Genomic DNA, 16,864 nt, shown 5'->3' on the forward strand with positions numbered 1-16,864 from the left:
CATCAACTTTTTGGAAACCATAACGTTCTTATCGTATAATTTAACAAAATTATTTCATATACAGGGTAAGTCAATAGTTCTTGATTGTTCGATAACTCTTGTAAATTTTGGACTAGGAGAATGATTCAAATTTTGACGAAATCGACAGCACTCGGGGCATAAGTTCCAATTTGACTCTACAGGCTGGTCCAAAAGTGGCGAAACATGACATTACCCTGTTTTTGCAAATGAGAATACCCAATTTTTATATACTAGTCATTAATTTCTGATTTCCACATACTAGTCATGAAATTCTGATTTCCACATACCCTACTTATTATAATTTAGCTTGTGGTACTTTTTGAGGAAGGCCTCTGTTTTCAAAAAATTTAATGGTTTAAACTAGATATCATATCTTGAAAACCGTTTGATATAATTCTTCAAGTTTTTATTGAATTCCCAAAAAGTTTCCAAGTTTTCTGCAAATTTACGGATCTCTACAGGTGGTCTGAAAGACACTGCAATTTTTTATAAATGACAATAAGTCCATTTATCAAATGGCGTGTCCTGATCTTTTTTTACCTGTTGAATAGTCTAGTGAAAAGTGTTCATTTTTCATTGAGACATGTGCTTGAAATGAATAGTTTTTTAAATGATCCGCATAATTTCCGATGTCGCATAATTTTTCATTTCTTCGTCTGTGATATCTATGTTCGACATTACTCCTATAATAATTAGGTAATACATTGATATATAAACATTGTATTCCGTAAATGAAGGACTATCTACAAAATAATATGCATCTCTAGATGTATGAAATTCTACTCCTATTTTGTTTCTACTTTATGTCGGAATTTATTTATTTTGGATTTAAAATTTTTATTCAAAGAAATTTACCAATTTTAGGAAGATTCAAGTTTGCTATTTACTCTATATGGTTCATTTAGGAGAAAGGTCATATCAGCTACAGAAAATTGTTCAGTGTCTCTATTCAAATTCTCAACAGTTTTTAAAGAAATCTTCCGGGCTGTTGGGATACATAAGAATAAATTTAATCTATTTATTTCCATGTAAATGAACGATAGGTATGGTTTTCTTCAATCGATTCTGTCTAACAAAAACAAGTATCATGTGTCTCCTGTAGAAAACTGCATCCTTATTATCACTTCCAAGCAATAGGTGATAAACTTTTCTGACTCATTAGTTTTTATTGAATAACATCAATGCTGATTCTTTTAGGGGAGGTGTATAGGTCCCATGCAACAGCTTCTTCCAACATTGAGGTTTTAGGTCACTGGAAATATGATGATAACAGCAGGAGATTTTTGAAATTTCCTCTCTCAGTTGTACGGTTTTGCAGAGTTGTTCTGAAATAAATTTGGTGAACGCCTTGAGCACGCTATTAAGTAGGGTGATACCGCGGTAGTTTTCTGGTGATGTTTTTCTCCCTTTTTTGAAAATGGGAATTGTGGTGCTCTTCTTCCATTCGTTCGGGATTCTTCTCTGCTTCAGAATGTGTTCGAAAAGATTTTTTATTTCATTTTGCAGCTTTGCTCCTCCGGATTTTAGCAATTCGTTAGTTATTCCGTCGGGACCGGGATATTTTCGATGGCCTCTGTTTCAATGTTGATCTCATCAGTTTCCTCATTGTCTTTTTCTTGAAGGAGATTCTCTTCTCCACTATAGGCTGTTCTGAAGTATTCTTCCCATTCCGTCATCGATATTTTGTTTGTTTCAACAGTGTCCTTTATCTCCAGTTTGTTTCTCCTCAACATTCCCCAAATCTTTCTCTGGCTTCCGTACAAGTCCCTTTCCATTCCCTTCGTGAATCCTTCCCAATAATCTTCCTTGATGCTTCTTATTTTTGCATTCACTCGATTTCGCACTTGGGTATACAGAGTCCAATTTTCACGGTTTCTGTCACGGATATAATTTATGTAGGCATTTTTCTTCTGGTTTGCTAACTCTTTTATTTCCGGTGTGAACCATGGAGTTTTATTCTCTCGATTGATATCCACTTTCCGTTCTCCTATGGACTCCCGAGCTGCACTAAGGATATTATCCTTCAAAGTTTCCCATTGGTGATCTACATGGTTTATTTCAATAATTGGGTTCTGTTCGATCTTTTCTGTTAGTCGCTTGCAGTATAGTTGTTGTGTGCTTTGATCTTCAAGTGATTCTATATTGAATTTATGAACATATTGAGGCTTGGGTTTTGGCTTACTAGGAAGGGACAGTCGGAGTTTACATAGCACTAGCTTGTGGTCACTTCCACACTGCATTCAGTGTTCTGATGTCCAGTATCATCTGCGGTGTGATTGCTCTATTTGTTATGAAGTAGTCTATAACAGATTGTTGACCTCGTGTGTTTTGCCATGTGTACTTGTATTTCATGTCATGTTCAAAGAAGGTGTTATTTATTCTTAGTGTGTTGGCAGCGCATAAACTCTTCAGAAGTTCTCCATTCTCATTTACCTCTTCCTCATTGAATCTTTGTGTTATGCCTGTGAGTGCTTCGTTTCCGACTCTCGCATTGAGATCGCCCATGATCACTATTTTGTCTGTTGGCTCCCGTCGATTACCTCCTGTAACTCTACGTAAAATTGTTCTCTTTCTTCTTTGCATTTATTTATATCTGGGGCATAAACACTTATGAGTTGAGTTTTATTTCCATCTACGTTTAATGTGGTCAATAATATTCTATCGCTAATGTACTTCTCATCTTCTATGACATGTTTATACTTTTTGTCTATCAGTATTCCTACCCCTGAGCGTGCTCTCTTGTCTCTGCCTACTCCACTTTATATGAAAACATAATTGCCTACTTCCATCTTCCCTTCTTTTTCACCTCCGACAGGGAGCAAATGTCGATTTTAATATTTTTCAGTTCACTTATGATTTCTTGATCCTTTGCTTGCCATGACATAACATTCCACGTTCCAATTCTTATTGTTCTTTCCATTTCATCGTCCTTTTCATTGTCCTTTCTCTTGTCCTATTCCTTGCTGTGGTCGTGTATCCAGGGTTCCATCCGTTTTCCGAGGCTTGTTTAAGTCTGTGAGCATATGAAATTTCCACCGGTATGTTGCTGGCCTGACCTAATGACCCTCCTCCTTTATCCGGGCTTGGGACCGGCAGTGGAGCCACTGAGCTACTCAATCCACCCAGCAACTCCACAGGCGGAGTTATTTAGATATTAGATTAGATATTTAGATATTAAAAGCATTTTTTGCTGAGAATGTTCAAATGTTATCAGATTCGTAGTTGAGAATTAGAAGTATTGTAGCGAGATGACCTGGATCAACTCATGATAAAACGATTTTCAACAATAGTAATTTAAAAATGGAATTTCATAGTGGTGAATTTAGAATACACCTATTAGTTGGTGATAGTGTTTACATCCTTCAACTATATCTGATGACTAAGTAAGTGGAAGCTAGAACTAAAACCGGAAATCTATACAAGGAATCTATAATTAGAACAAGAAATGTTGTGGGGAGAAAGTATGGGGTATGGAATGTCGTTTTCCAATACTTTCATCTTTATGTTATAGTCAACTATATTCATCTTAATTTTGACATTTGAAATAAACTAGTAGTATTCAATCTAAATTCAGAATTTTTTATTAATTTTTACTGTTTGTATCCTAAATAGGCAATAATTAAATTATGCTCTGGTGTCAATTTTGAATATCCACAATTGAATATTTTGCTTCTTTCAACTCACTGAATTTATTTTCACATTAGAACAATTATGGCCCTCTTGAAATTATAGCAAATGAATAGAATACTATCACATACTTCAAAATGTATTTCAATTTGTAACGGTAAGTTTCAAAGTAAGCTTGGATGACCTGTAGATGAATATAGTAATGTTCATTGCTGCATTTAGTGGAAGTAAACGATTTTTTAATTTCACTGCTAATTTATTTTTGAGATGATAACTTGACAACAGCCCATAATTCGAGAAAATATGAGGAATAATTTTATTTTTTGAAATAAAATAAATAATGTTTATTCCCAAATGAATCAACAATAACATTAATAAATAGATAAATAAACATCAAATATAATTTAATAAGCGCATAAAAATATGTACAAGTCAAAGGCTCACTATATACAGGGTGATTCGGAGGAGACCGTCAGATTTTAGGAGAAGTTTACACTGGTCAAGGGTGGTTTTTCAACCTGCAAATTTAATCTGAACTTATCATAATTCCCACCCTGTATTTTTGAAAAGTGTTAAAACTAATGAAAGTAGACAATCATATTGTTCTACACTGAAAATTTCATCAATATTGATCAAGCCATACCAAAGTTATGAATAAAAGAAAAATCGGACAAATCACCCTGTAGACTCCCAATAAAGGCCCCCAACCAATAATCAAACATTGCTTCGAAACTGCCCAGACTAGTGTAAACTTCTCCGAAATCACCCTGCATATAGAATAAAATAATTTATTATGCAAAAGGGAATTCATTGTTCATTGAGTTTTTTTTTTAATTCTAAAATTTGCAATTGCATCAATTGTAATTTAGCCTCATGTTCCTCCTGCCTTCGCCTGTCCTCATTTTCTAAAATTTCCTTTTTCTTCCTATAGTAAGCCTCTTTTGTCAGTGACAGTGGCTTCCGAACTTGAGTTCTCGGGTTCCTGCTCACTAGCTTCAAGTTCCTCCGATTGTGAGATGACCACTTTTCTGGGTTTTTCTATAACAATGATAGTGTTATTTCAACTAATTGAAATTGAGAATGGTTTTGAGTTACCTCAACAGGCCCTTCTGAAACCTCTTCCTCTAGTGAATTAAGAAATTGTGGAGAATGTAGAACCCGATTATCCTGTTTTATTTCAACAGGAAACTCACTTTGATTTTTTTGTGAAATCATTTCAAGTTCATTGTTGATCAATAAACATACTGAATCCTAAAATTTAGAAAAAATCAATAATGTTTCTTATGATTTGAATGATATATACTATAACATACTGTAGGATCCAACTCAGAAGGCACAATTTCGATTTTCACATCGTCCACCTGCAAAACCAGTGCCAATTATTTTAATGTTTTTCAAATGTAGATTATCAACTCACACTATCACAATCGAATTCTGTATGAAGCCCTACCATTTGTTTTGAATTCATTATTTTCAATGTGGTCTCAACAATTGGATCGCTTATTTGAACACCAGCAGTCCCCCTTGCAGCTACCACTTTTTTAGCTTTTGTTTTTAAATTATCAAATTTAGTTTTCAGTTGATCAACACTCCTGGGATGGTACGTGGACGAGTTGAATGACGAACATATATTCTGCCACGTTTTGTCCTATAAAATATATTTTATTTGATTATTTTGAACCGATTAAAATGTATGAACTGTCTACCTTTTCTTCATTAGTTAATTTATTCGTTATTTTATTTTCGATTATGTCCTTCTCCTTCAAAATTAAATCTAACAATAGGAGCTGATCTTCAACACTGAAAAATTTTTTTTTTTTCTTTTCTTCCATTTTATCCGCCACACAAACTTTGGAAGAGGAAGCTTCCTTTAGAAAATTCCGGGTCCACCTTCAAACTCACTTTAAAGTTTTAAAGGCGACTTTCTAATGAAGCGATCTTTACCAAAAGCATTATGGAACTGGCCATTTTCATTTGTGAGTCATAGAGCATGCGCGAAAAGAAAGCATCCTTTTTCTTGTCATAAAGACCCAGTATCCGGACCATAGAATATAAAATAATTCAGAGTTATTCTATACTCAAAGATCCAGGCCATTAAATCGAGAAGAAGTCCGACTCCCGTGATAAAACTCGTTGACTCCACGGAACACACTGTTTCTAGCTTTGAGTATGGAATAATTATTTTATATCTATGGTTTCTAAATACTAGCGTCAGCGCTAAACCCCTATCGCACCGGCAGGAATCGGAACTACTGTTCAGCAGCGTAGGTGGCGGGCCATTTAAAATCTATTCGTTATTCGTTGAGATTGTACAAAATCTACTGAGTTTCAACATATCAACGTTTTAATGTAGAAACAAAACAATTTTTTTTTTGTGGGCAAAAAATAATATATCGTAATCAATTTTTTTTTAATGAATCATCAAACAAGTTGAAATTTTTTTGTTGAAACTCATATTTTTGTTACAAATACAATTTTTTATAATATGATAATCGCGATCTACAAATGAGTGGTGTTCTTCTATTTGATTGGCTCTTTGAATTTCTTCTCTTTGGAAAACTCGCTATTTCTTCTGGTTAACCACTATTTAATCAGATTGCACATATCGACCTCAAAATAAATGATAGATCATCCGGATTCAATGATGAAGGACACTTCAAAGTGGTTTATAGAACACTTCATTTGTGAAGAAGAATTCTCATGGAAAACGAGACTACTTTGTTGAAGAAGCAACCACTAAAAACCTTTATATAACAACTTTATATAAATGACAAACAGATGAAGTTTATCGATGAAAATTCCCCCCTGGCCCCTCCCAAGCGTCGCCTCTGGAAATAGCCAACCGAGTACTGCGACTGTTTCCCCTTTTGTGAAGAAAATATCAGGCATTTTACATCAAATTAATATTAAGGGAAAGAGTCATTTAACATAGAAATTTTTTTATATAAGTAAATGTCGAAGAGAGCAGTTGTTTCGATTTAAGAAAACAGAGCTATATTTTCACTTCATATTGTTCTATTGTTATCACCTTACATACTTTCAATAAAAATACCATTAAATTTTTACTTTGTTCCAGGTTTCAAACGGCTTACGTTGGAGTTCTGCCAAAGAATTGAAGATTTCAATTCTAAATCAATCCTTTCGATTTCCTGGATTTTTGTCAGTAATCACAAAAATAATTATTTTATTGTCAATCTTCAAATTAAATGTTTCCTTCTTCCTTCTTTAATAGTTGAGTAGTACAATACGATATATCTTATTCGATTCAATTGTTTCATTACCTTCTGTTCACAAATATCAATTTGTATAATTATGTGCAATGAGAAGTATTTCAAAATTTGTTGAGTATTATTCACTTCAGTAAAAATTAACTAACGATGCTGATTCTGCGCATTAGGCTCCTTAAATCATAATTCCAAACAATTTCACAATTTGAATGCAAAACCTCACTGAAATATTGAAAAAATTGTATTGATATTACAGTTTTTTCATAATTTTCAGTGTATTCTTCTTCTTCCTCTCAAATCACTTATTGGTGATTTAATGGGTTCGCATTTAGCATGTACCCAGATTGGTTATTTTCAGTGCAGGTTTTCATTCAAATTGTGAAATTGTTTGGAATTATGATTTGAGGCGCCTAATGCGCAGAATCAGCATCATTAGTTCAATACCCTGCCCATAAGGGCGCTTATTTATTTTACCACTGAGTTGTTAACTATTTTCTTTCATTTCTCTATGTGTACACCCGAATTAATCACAGGTCGACAGTACGGTTTTTCATTTCCAGATTTGTTTGTCTTGGAAACATTTTCGCGTCGTTTTAACTCGTTCTTTTCAGATAACAATTTTCGAATTAGTTTTTCTTGAGCAACCAACATCTCTTTCAATGACATAATTTCTGAGGCAAATGATCTAGTGACATCTTCGACAATTTCTTGTTTCAATTTCAATAAGTCTTTCTTATTTAAACAGCCATTTATGCTATGCTGGCAAGATAGATTTGGCTCTGGGTTAGGATTTTCTAGAATTCTTGTACCTACTGTATCATCCAAATTGTGATGAGTTGGGACATCAGTTTCGCTCGAAATAGAACGCCGAATACAGGCCTCACAGATCCATTGATTCGACTTCTTTTCTTCCCGTAATTTCAAATAATTTTCCATCGATGGGAACACACACTATGGAATTCATTTTTGCAAGATAAACATTCAATAGAGTCATCAGATCTATTGACTTTCAAATCACAACCAGAGCATTGAATACCAAGTCCGCGCGACTGCTCTCAAATACCTATTTTGGTATTTGCGATATTTATTCAATGAATAGTATATTGTGCAACAAGTGGAGAAGGAGCCTGAAAGGCGAATGCCGCAAACATACGAATGAGAAAAAATAACTTTTTCTTAGTTTAGCTGAATATTTTTATTATTATTTAGAAGCAACTCCAAATAACAGAAATTTAATAAAAGGTGGGTTCATTGTAATTTATGAATAATCATCCATTATCAAAAAACAAACACTTTAGGAGAAGCCGTCTTGAATGCCAGTTATATTATTATGTCTGGAACTTTGTGAAAAAGTAAGCACTATATAGTATTATTCGGTTTAAGTTTACAAACTTCTTCTCTTTTAGTAGATCCTCAAGAAATAAGAGGAAACAAAATAATTGATAAAGGTTCTGGAACAATATCAGCTGTTAGCTATTCTTATAAGGTTGGTTTAGGAGGAATATGTCAACGTATGTCAGCTCTGCTATTACATTGCAGCAGGTTGTATAGTTGGTATTTATTTGATGTCTGAATCAGGATATCAATATGTGTTGAAACCGAAGTTTTGGCGAAGATACGTGGATGACACATTCATGATATGGCCTCATGGAAAAGAGACCATCGCTGGATTCCTAGATCACCCCAATAACATAGAGGAATCCATAAATTTCATGATGGAAATTGAGGAAAATAAACAACTCCCATTCCTGGATGTGCTCGTACACAAACAGGAAGGAATTCATCGAACCACGATTTACAGGAAGCCAACAAACACAGGTCAGTTTCTCCACTTCGAGTCTTACCATAACCTCAACACCAAATTGATAGTAGCCAGATGCTTTTATGACAGAGCAACTCAAGAATGCTCTAGTGTGAACGATAAGAAAGAAGAATTCGACAAGATTACGGGAATTCTCGAGAAGAACGACTACCCCAAGCAGGTACTAGAAATCGCCAGAACAGCAAGGGATAACACAGACCCTCGACCAGGAACACGAACCGAATCAATAGAAACGATAACCACGGTCATCTCATATGTGAAAGGGTTATCAGAAAAACTGAGAAGAATTGGTAATAGATATGGCGTGAGAACAGATTTCCAAACTAAGAACACTCTCAGGGCTAACATAACCAAGGTAAAACCTGACAACGAAAATCAAAGAACGAAAAATTGCATATACGAAATACCATGCGAGTGCGGTAGATCTTACATTGGAGAGACCAAACGCCCCCTGGACACAAGAATCAAAGAACAACAAAAACTAGCCCGACTGGGAGAAACAGGTAAATCCAGACTAGGATCAAATGGGATGAAGCTTCCATAATATCAAAGGAAGAAAGATCAATACGGAGGAACTCAAAGAAGCAGCCTTCATGGCCATCACTCCGAATCCCAGCATGCCGTCTCTGGAGATCAATGAAGGCTGGGGAGCAATCATAAGATCTGATCTGAGGAAATTGAACCCGGTCTAGGTCGGAAACATTTCGAAACTACCAAATTAGAAAGGAATCCGAATTCGGGGCATTCGGGGGAATAACTAATAAATGAGGTGCAACTTATATTAAACTTAATGCGTATACAGGGTGTCCCGTAAAGACCACGTCAAACCGAGGGAGAATGTAGATCAAAGGAGAACCCACCTGCTATGACAAAATTCCCATTACAAAAGTCTTACCGTTTTCGAGATATTTTTTTTTTGAAAATAATGAATTTTTGCCCCTTTCAATAGTTTTGCCCTTACGGTTGGTACAATTTTACATCTTTCTGGTTAATTTTTGTAGTAAAATATTGCTGAAGAATGATTTTAACGTTTACATCAAAAACATCCTCCGAAAATTTTAAAGGGGGGCTATGAGAAATATTTTTATTGGAAATTTTGGTATTGGATTATTTTGTTCATGAAGTTTAGCCCATCGTAGTGGAAAAAAAAATGTACCGAGCTACTGCTGCACATTACACCAATAAATTGTCTATTTTATAGTAATTTCAAAGATGTATCACACAAGTCATTTGTTATTCAAAGAAAAAATATATGGTTGTTTTTATCCAAATGGGTACGTTTCTGACAAAATCAAGTTTGTCAAAACTGTTAAGAAATCTTCGATGTTGCATTACTTAGCGAACAATGGCAATTGTTTACGTGCGAAAATATTACTCGCATAATTATTCACCTTAACGAAATTCAATTTTGCCGGCAAATTTTGGAAAACATCATGCAGATCCAGATTTTTTTAATAAGATCATTTGGAGCGACGAGTCTTCCTGTACCAAGGATGGGTACATGAAGACCTAAATCCTCTGGACTTTTAATATTGGGGCTGCCTAAAAGACAAAGTATACGCAATACCTATTCGTGATGAAGCCGAATTGCGGATGCGTTCTCTCAATTCGGCTTCATCACGTATGGCTGATAAAAGTCCATAGGATTTAGGTCAGGTGAACGAGGAGGCCATAAAATTCCACCTTCTCTTCCAATCCACCGGTGGGGATAAGCTCTATTCAAATGTGCGGTAACTTCGAGTCCGTAATGTGCTGGGCATCCATCATGTTGAAACCACAGACTATGTCGCAGCGCCAGTGGCACATCTTCCAATAAAATGGTCAGCTGGTTGGTTAAAAATTCCAAATAATTGTTTGCGTTCAGTGATGGCGGCAGTTCGATCGTGCCCAAAATTGCACCATTAAATATTCCAGTCCATAAATTGATCTTGAATCGATATTGTGATCTATCTTCTCTCACCTCGTGTGGATTTATGATATTCCAGCTATGCAAATTGTGGAGATTCATGTACCCATCCTTGGTACAGGAAGACTCGTCGCTCCAAATGATCTTATAAAAAAAATCTGGATCTGCATGATGTTTTCCAAAATTTGCCGGCAAAATTGAATTTCGTTGAGGTGAATAATTATGCGAGTAATATTTTCGCACGTAAACAATTGCCATTGTTCGCTAAGTAATGCAACATCGAAGATTTCTTAACAGAATTGACAAACTTGATTTTGTCAGAAACGTACCCATTTGGATAAAAACAACCATATCTTTTTTCTTTGAATAACAAATGACTTGTGTAATACATCTTTGAAATTACTATAAAATAGACAATTTATTGGTGTAATGTCCAGCAGTAGCTCGGTACATTTTTTTCCACTACGATGGGCTAAACTTCATGAACAAAATAATCCACTACCAAAATTTCCAATAAAAATATTTCTCATAGCCCCCCTTTAAAATTTTCGGAGGATGTTTTTGATGTAAACGTTAAAATCATTCTTCAGCAAATTTTACTAAAAAAATTAACCAGAAAGATGTGAAATTGTACCAACCGTAAGGGCAAAACTATTGAAAGGGGCAAAAATTCATTATTCTCAAAAAAAAAAATATCTCGAAAACGGTAAGACTTTTGTAATGGGAATTTTGTCATAGCAGGTGGGTTATCCTATGATCTACATTTGCCCTCGGTTTGACGTGGTGTTTACGGGACACCCTGTATATTACTACCGGCTTCTGTACACTAGTGGTGAGAGTGAAGGGATTGCAACTGATAAGACTAAGGTTCAAACCCCGATACCCTCATACGAATTCGAAAAAAGTATGGTGCGTACAAGTTTAGATAGACCAAGTTTGGCAAACGCTACTTCTCAGAAACAAACAATCCGTCCTTCTCAGGATCACCACCACCACCCCATAGAGTAAGTATATATAGAGGGGAAACTGGGGTACTAAACTCTGAAACAGTAATTTAGTTCCACCAACACCTTCCAGAGACCGCTCGCATCGCTGATTTTCTGTCTATGTCGAGAAATATTTACTTAACCTAGTTCTTTTTGAGTTGATCCGTTCAACATGGACTCTATTCTACTCTGTTATCTGTGCTAAAGACGGCAGGCGAATGCTTGCTGAAACGTCGGAAACATCCAACCGCACAGATGATAGAAATAGCCCAATAGACTATCTAACAAATAGTCCATCATCAATATCTAGACAACAATCAGAACTTGCAATTGGACGAAACACTTTTGATTTCGACATTTTAGGCCAGTAATCACAATGTTCAAAACAAAAGCTAGAACTCTCTAGAACACAACTGTTATAATTCACTGAACACTAAAATTGAAAAATTTCAAGCTAATGATTGCAGAAATATACGTCAATAAAGCTTTCGGTCTTTCGAACCTACGCATGAAATTACCGTGTCTGCTGATAGGTGGCTTATGTATAGATGAACTTGAATCGCTAATATTCAAGATACAAATATAAAAAAAATTACAACATTGTGTCTTTTTTCCTTCCCAATTGATTTATTTTTATGATAAACTCAGTTTAGTCTTGAAATATAATTTCAATTCCAAAAATGACAAAATATTAATTAATAATCAACCAAAATAAATTCGAAATAACCAAAACTGTATAAAATGAGTAAACGGTTAACAAAATGAATATCTCAATGAACCATAAAGACAAATTCAAGATACATTTGTGTTCTGTGCTAAGAAGTAAGTCATCTATTCTGTGAGTGGGGTGATTTGATTCTATGATTTGCATGTAAAGAAGTTGACTAATCTGTGATTGAGATAAATAAGGTTAAAAAAAACAAATATTCAAATTTTGAAAGAAATAATATAATGACTTATCTGACAAAGAAATTTTATAACACAATATTGTGCCAAGCCTTTTCTCCTTGTGGAAATTATTTTGTAGCTGGAGATATATATGGAAAAATTTCGGTTTTTCAGTATGTAATATTTTAGTAATCTCTGCAACCAATTGATGAATTTTGTTACAGTTTGTCCAAATTAATAAATCCGGACGTAAAATTATCCAAAGATGAACAATCTCCTAAATGTACTTTCGAAGTTCAACCTAATATGCAAATCAATTCATTACTATCCACAGATAGTTTTCTTATCGTTGGAGCTGTTGGGGAAATAAGAGCTTATTCTTGGAAAGCTATAAAAACTAGTAAAAATGTGTTATGTGCCTGGAGTATCGATATACCCAATGATAAAGGAGGTTTGGATAGACCTGATGTTAACTCCTTATACTTTCAGAAAGAAAAAGATTTGATTTTTGTTGGTTGTGGAGACAATAATATTTATGTCTTTCATATTGAAACTAGAAAGCTTATAAAAACACTTTCCGCTCACATTGATTATGTTCATTGCCTTTGTGGACTGTAAGTAACATAATTATATAATTATCAATAATGAAACTATTATATTCAATTTGTTTGATTCAAGAGGAAATGACCTGATATCTGGCGGTGAAGATGGAGCAGTATGCATTTGGGATACCAGAGATTTTAAAAACATTGATAAAATCCAGCCTTATTTGAATACTGAAATTGATCGACCAGAGCTTGGTAAATGGATTGGTGCTGTAGGATATAATGAAGACTTTCTGGTAAATAACCAATATATTTATATATATACAATTGTTTTTCAAAAATGAAACTATTTATTTGGAAAACCACTCAGTATTTCTGAAGAAGAAATACTTGTCAGATTCAACATTATAATAATTTAAAATATTTTCTTATTTCAATTGATTCAGCACATGTATTGGTGCAGCTGTGAAGTTAAATTTACTCAACCATAGACAACATATTTCGATTATAAGAACCTTTTCACTCAACGTAGCTTCGCGAACTACATCTTGTGAATCGATGCATAATCGAATATTTTCTATGCTCCTGTGATATTAGAACTGAATATATATTTGGCATGTCAGAGAGATTTCTTGAAGCATTATCTGCTCAAAATAATAAATTTTTGTAATTGACGGCAAAAAATTACGCAGCTATAATAAAATTATAAGGTTTTCATTGTTCAAAAGTCCAAGTATTTTGACACCACCCCCAAGAAAAAGCACAATGAAGTTAATGGTCTGTATAATTCATATATATGATTAGACAAACTAAACTCTATTATTTTTATTATATATACAAAGTGAGTATAATAGTACTCGAACAGTTGATATCGGCCAATTTTGGGCTAGGAAAATTATTCAAATGTTGATGGAATCAACAATGCTTAAATTAATTATTACTCCATAGGCTGGTCTGAAAGTGGTGAAACACGATACCACCCTGTTTTTTTAAACGAGAATGCCCAATATTTATATCATATTCATAATCTCCTTGAAATTCTGATTTTGAAATGCCCCACTTATCATAATTTATTTGAGGTACTTGTTGACATAGGTCACTTTTTCAATAGATTTCACTGATATAATGGTTTAAACTAGACCATATTTTGAAAATCATTTGAGGTAATTGTACGATTTTTTTTAATTGAATTCCTGGAAAGTTTTCAGGCCTTCTGCAAATTTACGTATCACTCTTCAGATAGTACTGAAAGACTGCAATCTTTTAAAAATGTCAATAAATGTCCATTTATTCAAATGGCGTGCTTTGAAAATTTTCTGCTTGTCGGATAGCCTAGTGAGTAGTTTTCATTTTTTTTGTGCCTAGAATGAATAGTTTCAAAAATTCTTTGCATTTCATGTTTTTTTAGGTTCTGGCAGTATACTTTACACGCATACTGTTTCAAAGGGATAAGATTACTCAACGCTACTTAGTACCTACTAATTGATATCAATTAAAGATGAACCAAATCAACCACATTCATTTTGAAAAAAATGAAATGGAGACCACGTGAAAAAACAGAAACATAGTCTGAATTCTCTTAAGGAGTTCGAAATTACTGCATATGTTTTCCGAAAAAGTCTCATCAATAATGATCGCTTTTATGATCTCAGATATCTGCAAACTGTTTCCAAATCGAACTGCACCCCATTTCAATCATATTGGAATTATCAAAAGAGTTTGAAGATATGTGACTGATAAATATTGATGACACTTTTTCATCTAAAAATATGCAGTCATTTCGAACTCCTTGTGAGAATTCAGACTATGAAATAAAAGAAAAAAAACAAAATAATTTCCACTGGATTATTTAAATGTTAGAAACAATTGTTTCGGCACACTGGCTTCATCAGGCTACATTTTTGACTGATAAGAGTACAGAGTTTTTTGGAAACTTATATAGGAACAAAAATTCGACATTGGCAGAAAAATATGCGATAGGATATCATAAACTTCAACGTTATATTGGACAATTTGCCGCCTGGGATTTCCAAACTATCGGAAGAAATTCAATAAAGGGGATAAGTTTACATCTGTTTGTTCTAGAGATTCTAAGAGTGTTAATCTTTTGCTCTTATTTTCTGAATAGAGAATTTCAAAGTTGTTATTAAAGGCGTGATTTAATTCATATCATTCAGAACAAGAAACAATTTAGAGATGTTCATAAAAAACAATAAAATAAAACTGAGAATGAAAATAAATCCGATGTCTACAAGTTTTAACCTGTAATGATTGCCCTATGGTTTATATTGGACAGACAGGAAGATTTTTCAAGAAAAGGACTAACGAACACCAAAAGAGTTAAACATCTGATAGTTCGATTTCAACTTATGCAAATTATTTAAAAGAATAAACTAAAATCACACCTTCAATCACAACTTTAAAATTCTTTATTCAGAAAATAAGAGCATAAGATTAACACTCTTTGAATCCCCAGAAATTAAATAACCAAAATATTCTGTTCTGAACAAACAGATGTAAACACATCCCCTTTATTGAATTTCTTCCGATAGTTTGGAAATCCCAGGCGGCAAATTTTCCAATATAACGTTGAAGTTCATGGTATCCTATCGCATATTTTTCTGCCTATGTCGAATTTTTGTTCCTTATACATTTGTTCGTATAATATAAGTTTCCGAAAAACGCTGTACTCTTATCTGTCAAAAAGGTAGCGTGATGAAGCAACAGTGTGGCGAATCAATTGTTGCTAATAATTTAATAATCCAGTAGAAATTATTTCGTTTTATTTCATTTATAATGAATTTCCGCCAAGTAAGGCCGGATTCATTTCATCTTTTTAAATTCAGACTGTTTCTGTTTTTATATGTGGCCTCAATTTGTTTTTTTTTTATTTGGCTTATCTTTTATTGATATTCCAGTTGGCATTTTGCTTTATTCATATTTGCAATTTTTTTTCTTACATATTTAAAAATGAATCCATTTAACAGCTTTTTCAAAATGCATATTTTGATAATTACCATGCTTATTTTAAGAATTGTTATATTTGCTTGCATATTTCAACTTATTGTTGCATATAATCTGGTCTATAATATTTATTTTTAAAAAAATGAATATTTCAATTCAAATCTGAAATTCTTATATTATTATATTGTCCTATATTTGTGTTAGGATCAATTTCAACTAATTAATACTTTTCCAGGAGAATATATTTGACTATATATAAGTATTTTTACAGATTTGTGGAGGGGGACCTCGTTTATCATTGTGGCATTTTCGTTCATTGAATCACTCTACAATATTCCCAATTGAAGACAAGGGAATTCATGTAGCTGAAATTTATCAGGATAAAGTTTTTGCTGGTGGGAGGTCTGAGTATTTTTATCAAATGGGTTTCAATGGTGACATAATCGCTGAAATTCCAACTTCAGCAGTAACAACCTATACTATGATTCTTCAAGAAGAACCTTACAAAGCATTATGTGTAGCTGGATCTAGTCCTAAGATTGATGTATGTAGTAATTTTGTATATAGAGACTTGGTACTCAATGTGTAGGTATTAAAAATGTCATTTGAAATGTGTGATTTCAATCAATTGAATTTCCAATGAATTTGTCAGTTATTGAAGCCAGACTCATAGAATGGAAAAAAAAAATCAAAAACAGCACTGACTTGTAGTCAGAGCTTGTCAGCCTTCATGAGCCAGTGAAGAATTACAGAATTTTTTTAATTTAGATGTGATTTGTTATGGTGTCATGTCATGGTTAATATATCTAGATTAGGAGTTCAGATTAAACCGGATGTCTGGGAGAATGTGGGAAATCTCTTGGATTCAGATAAAACAA

General features: G+C 33.8%; 2 protein-coding genes across 2 annotated transcripts; one reads left to right on the forward strand and one right to left on the reverse strand.

Annotated features, from left to right (window-relative positions):
* Positions 1 to 4,037: 4,037 nt before the first annotated feature.
* Positions 4,038 to 5,669, reverse strand: LOC123679785. The gene is made up of 5 exons (XM_045617268.1): positions 5,355 to 5,669; positions 5,066 to 5,296; positions 4,962 to 5,009; positions 4,744 to 4,899; positions 4,038 to 4,686 (listed from the first exon to the last, which is right to left on the reverse strand). Exons 1-5 carry the CDS (start codon positions 5,478 to 5,480, stop codon positions 4,456 to 4,458), a joined length of 792 nt encoding a protein of 263 aa, XP_045473224.1. The 5' UTR covers positions 5,481 to 5,669; the 3' UTR covers positions 4,038 to 4,455.
* A 6,785-nt stretch (positions 5,670 to 12,454) lies between these two features.
* On the forward strand, positions 12,455 to 16,597 carry LOC123679787 (THO complex subunit 6 homolog). The gene is made up of 4 exons (XM_045617270.1): positions 12,455 to 12,650; positions 12,702 to 13,091; positions 13,156 to 13,318; positions 16,258 to 16,597. The coding sequence occupies exons 1-4, from the start codon at positions 12,541 to 12,543 to the stop codon at positions 16,573 to 16,575; spliced, it is 981 nt and encodes a 326-aa protein (XP_045473226.1). The 5' UTR covers positions 12,455 to 12,540; the 3' UTR covers positions 16,576 to 16,597.
* Positions 16,598 to 16,864: the final 267 nt, after the last annotated feature.

This window comes from Harmonia axyridis, chromosome 5 (assembly GCF_914767665.1).
Source record: "Harmonia axyridis chromosome 5, icHarAxyr1.1, whole genome shotgun sequence".
In the NCBI taxonomy this organism is placed as follows: domain Eukaryota; kingdom Metazoa; phylum Arthropoda; class Insecta; order Coleoptera; family Coccinellidae; genus Harmonia; species Harmonia axyridis.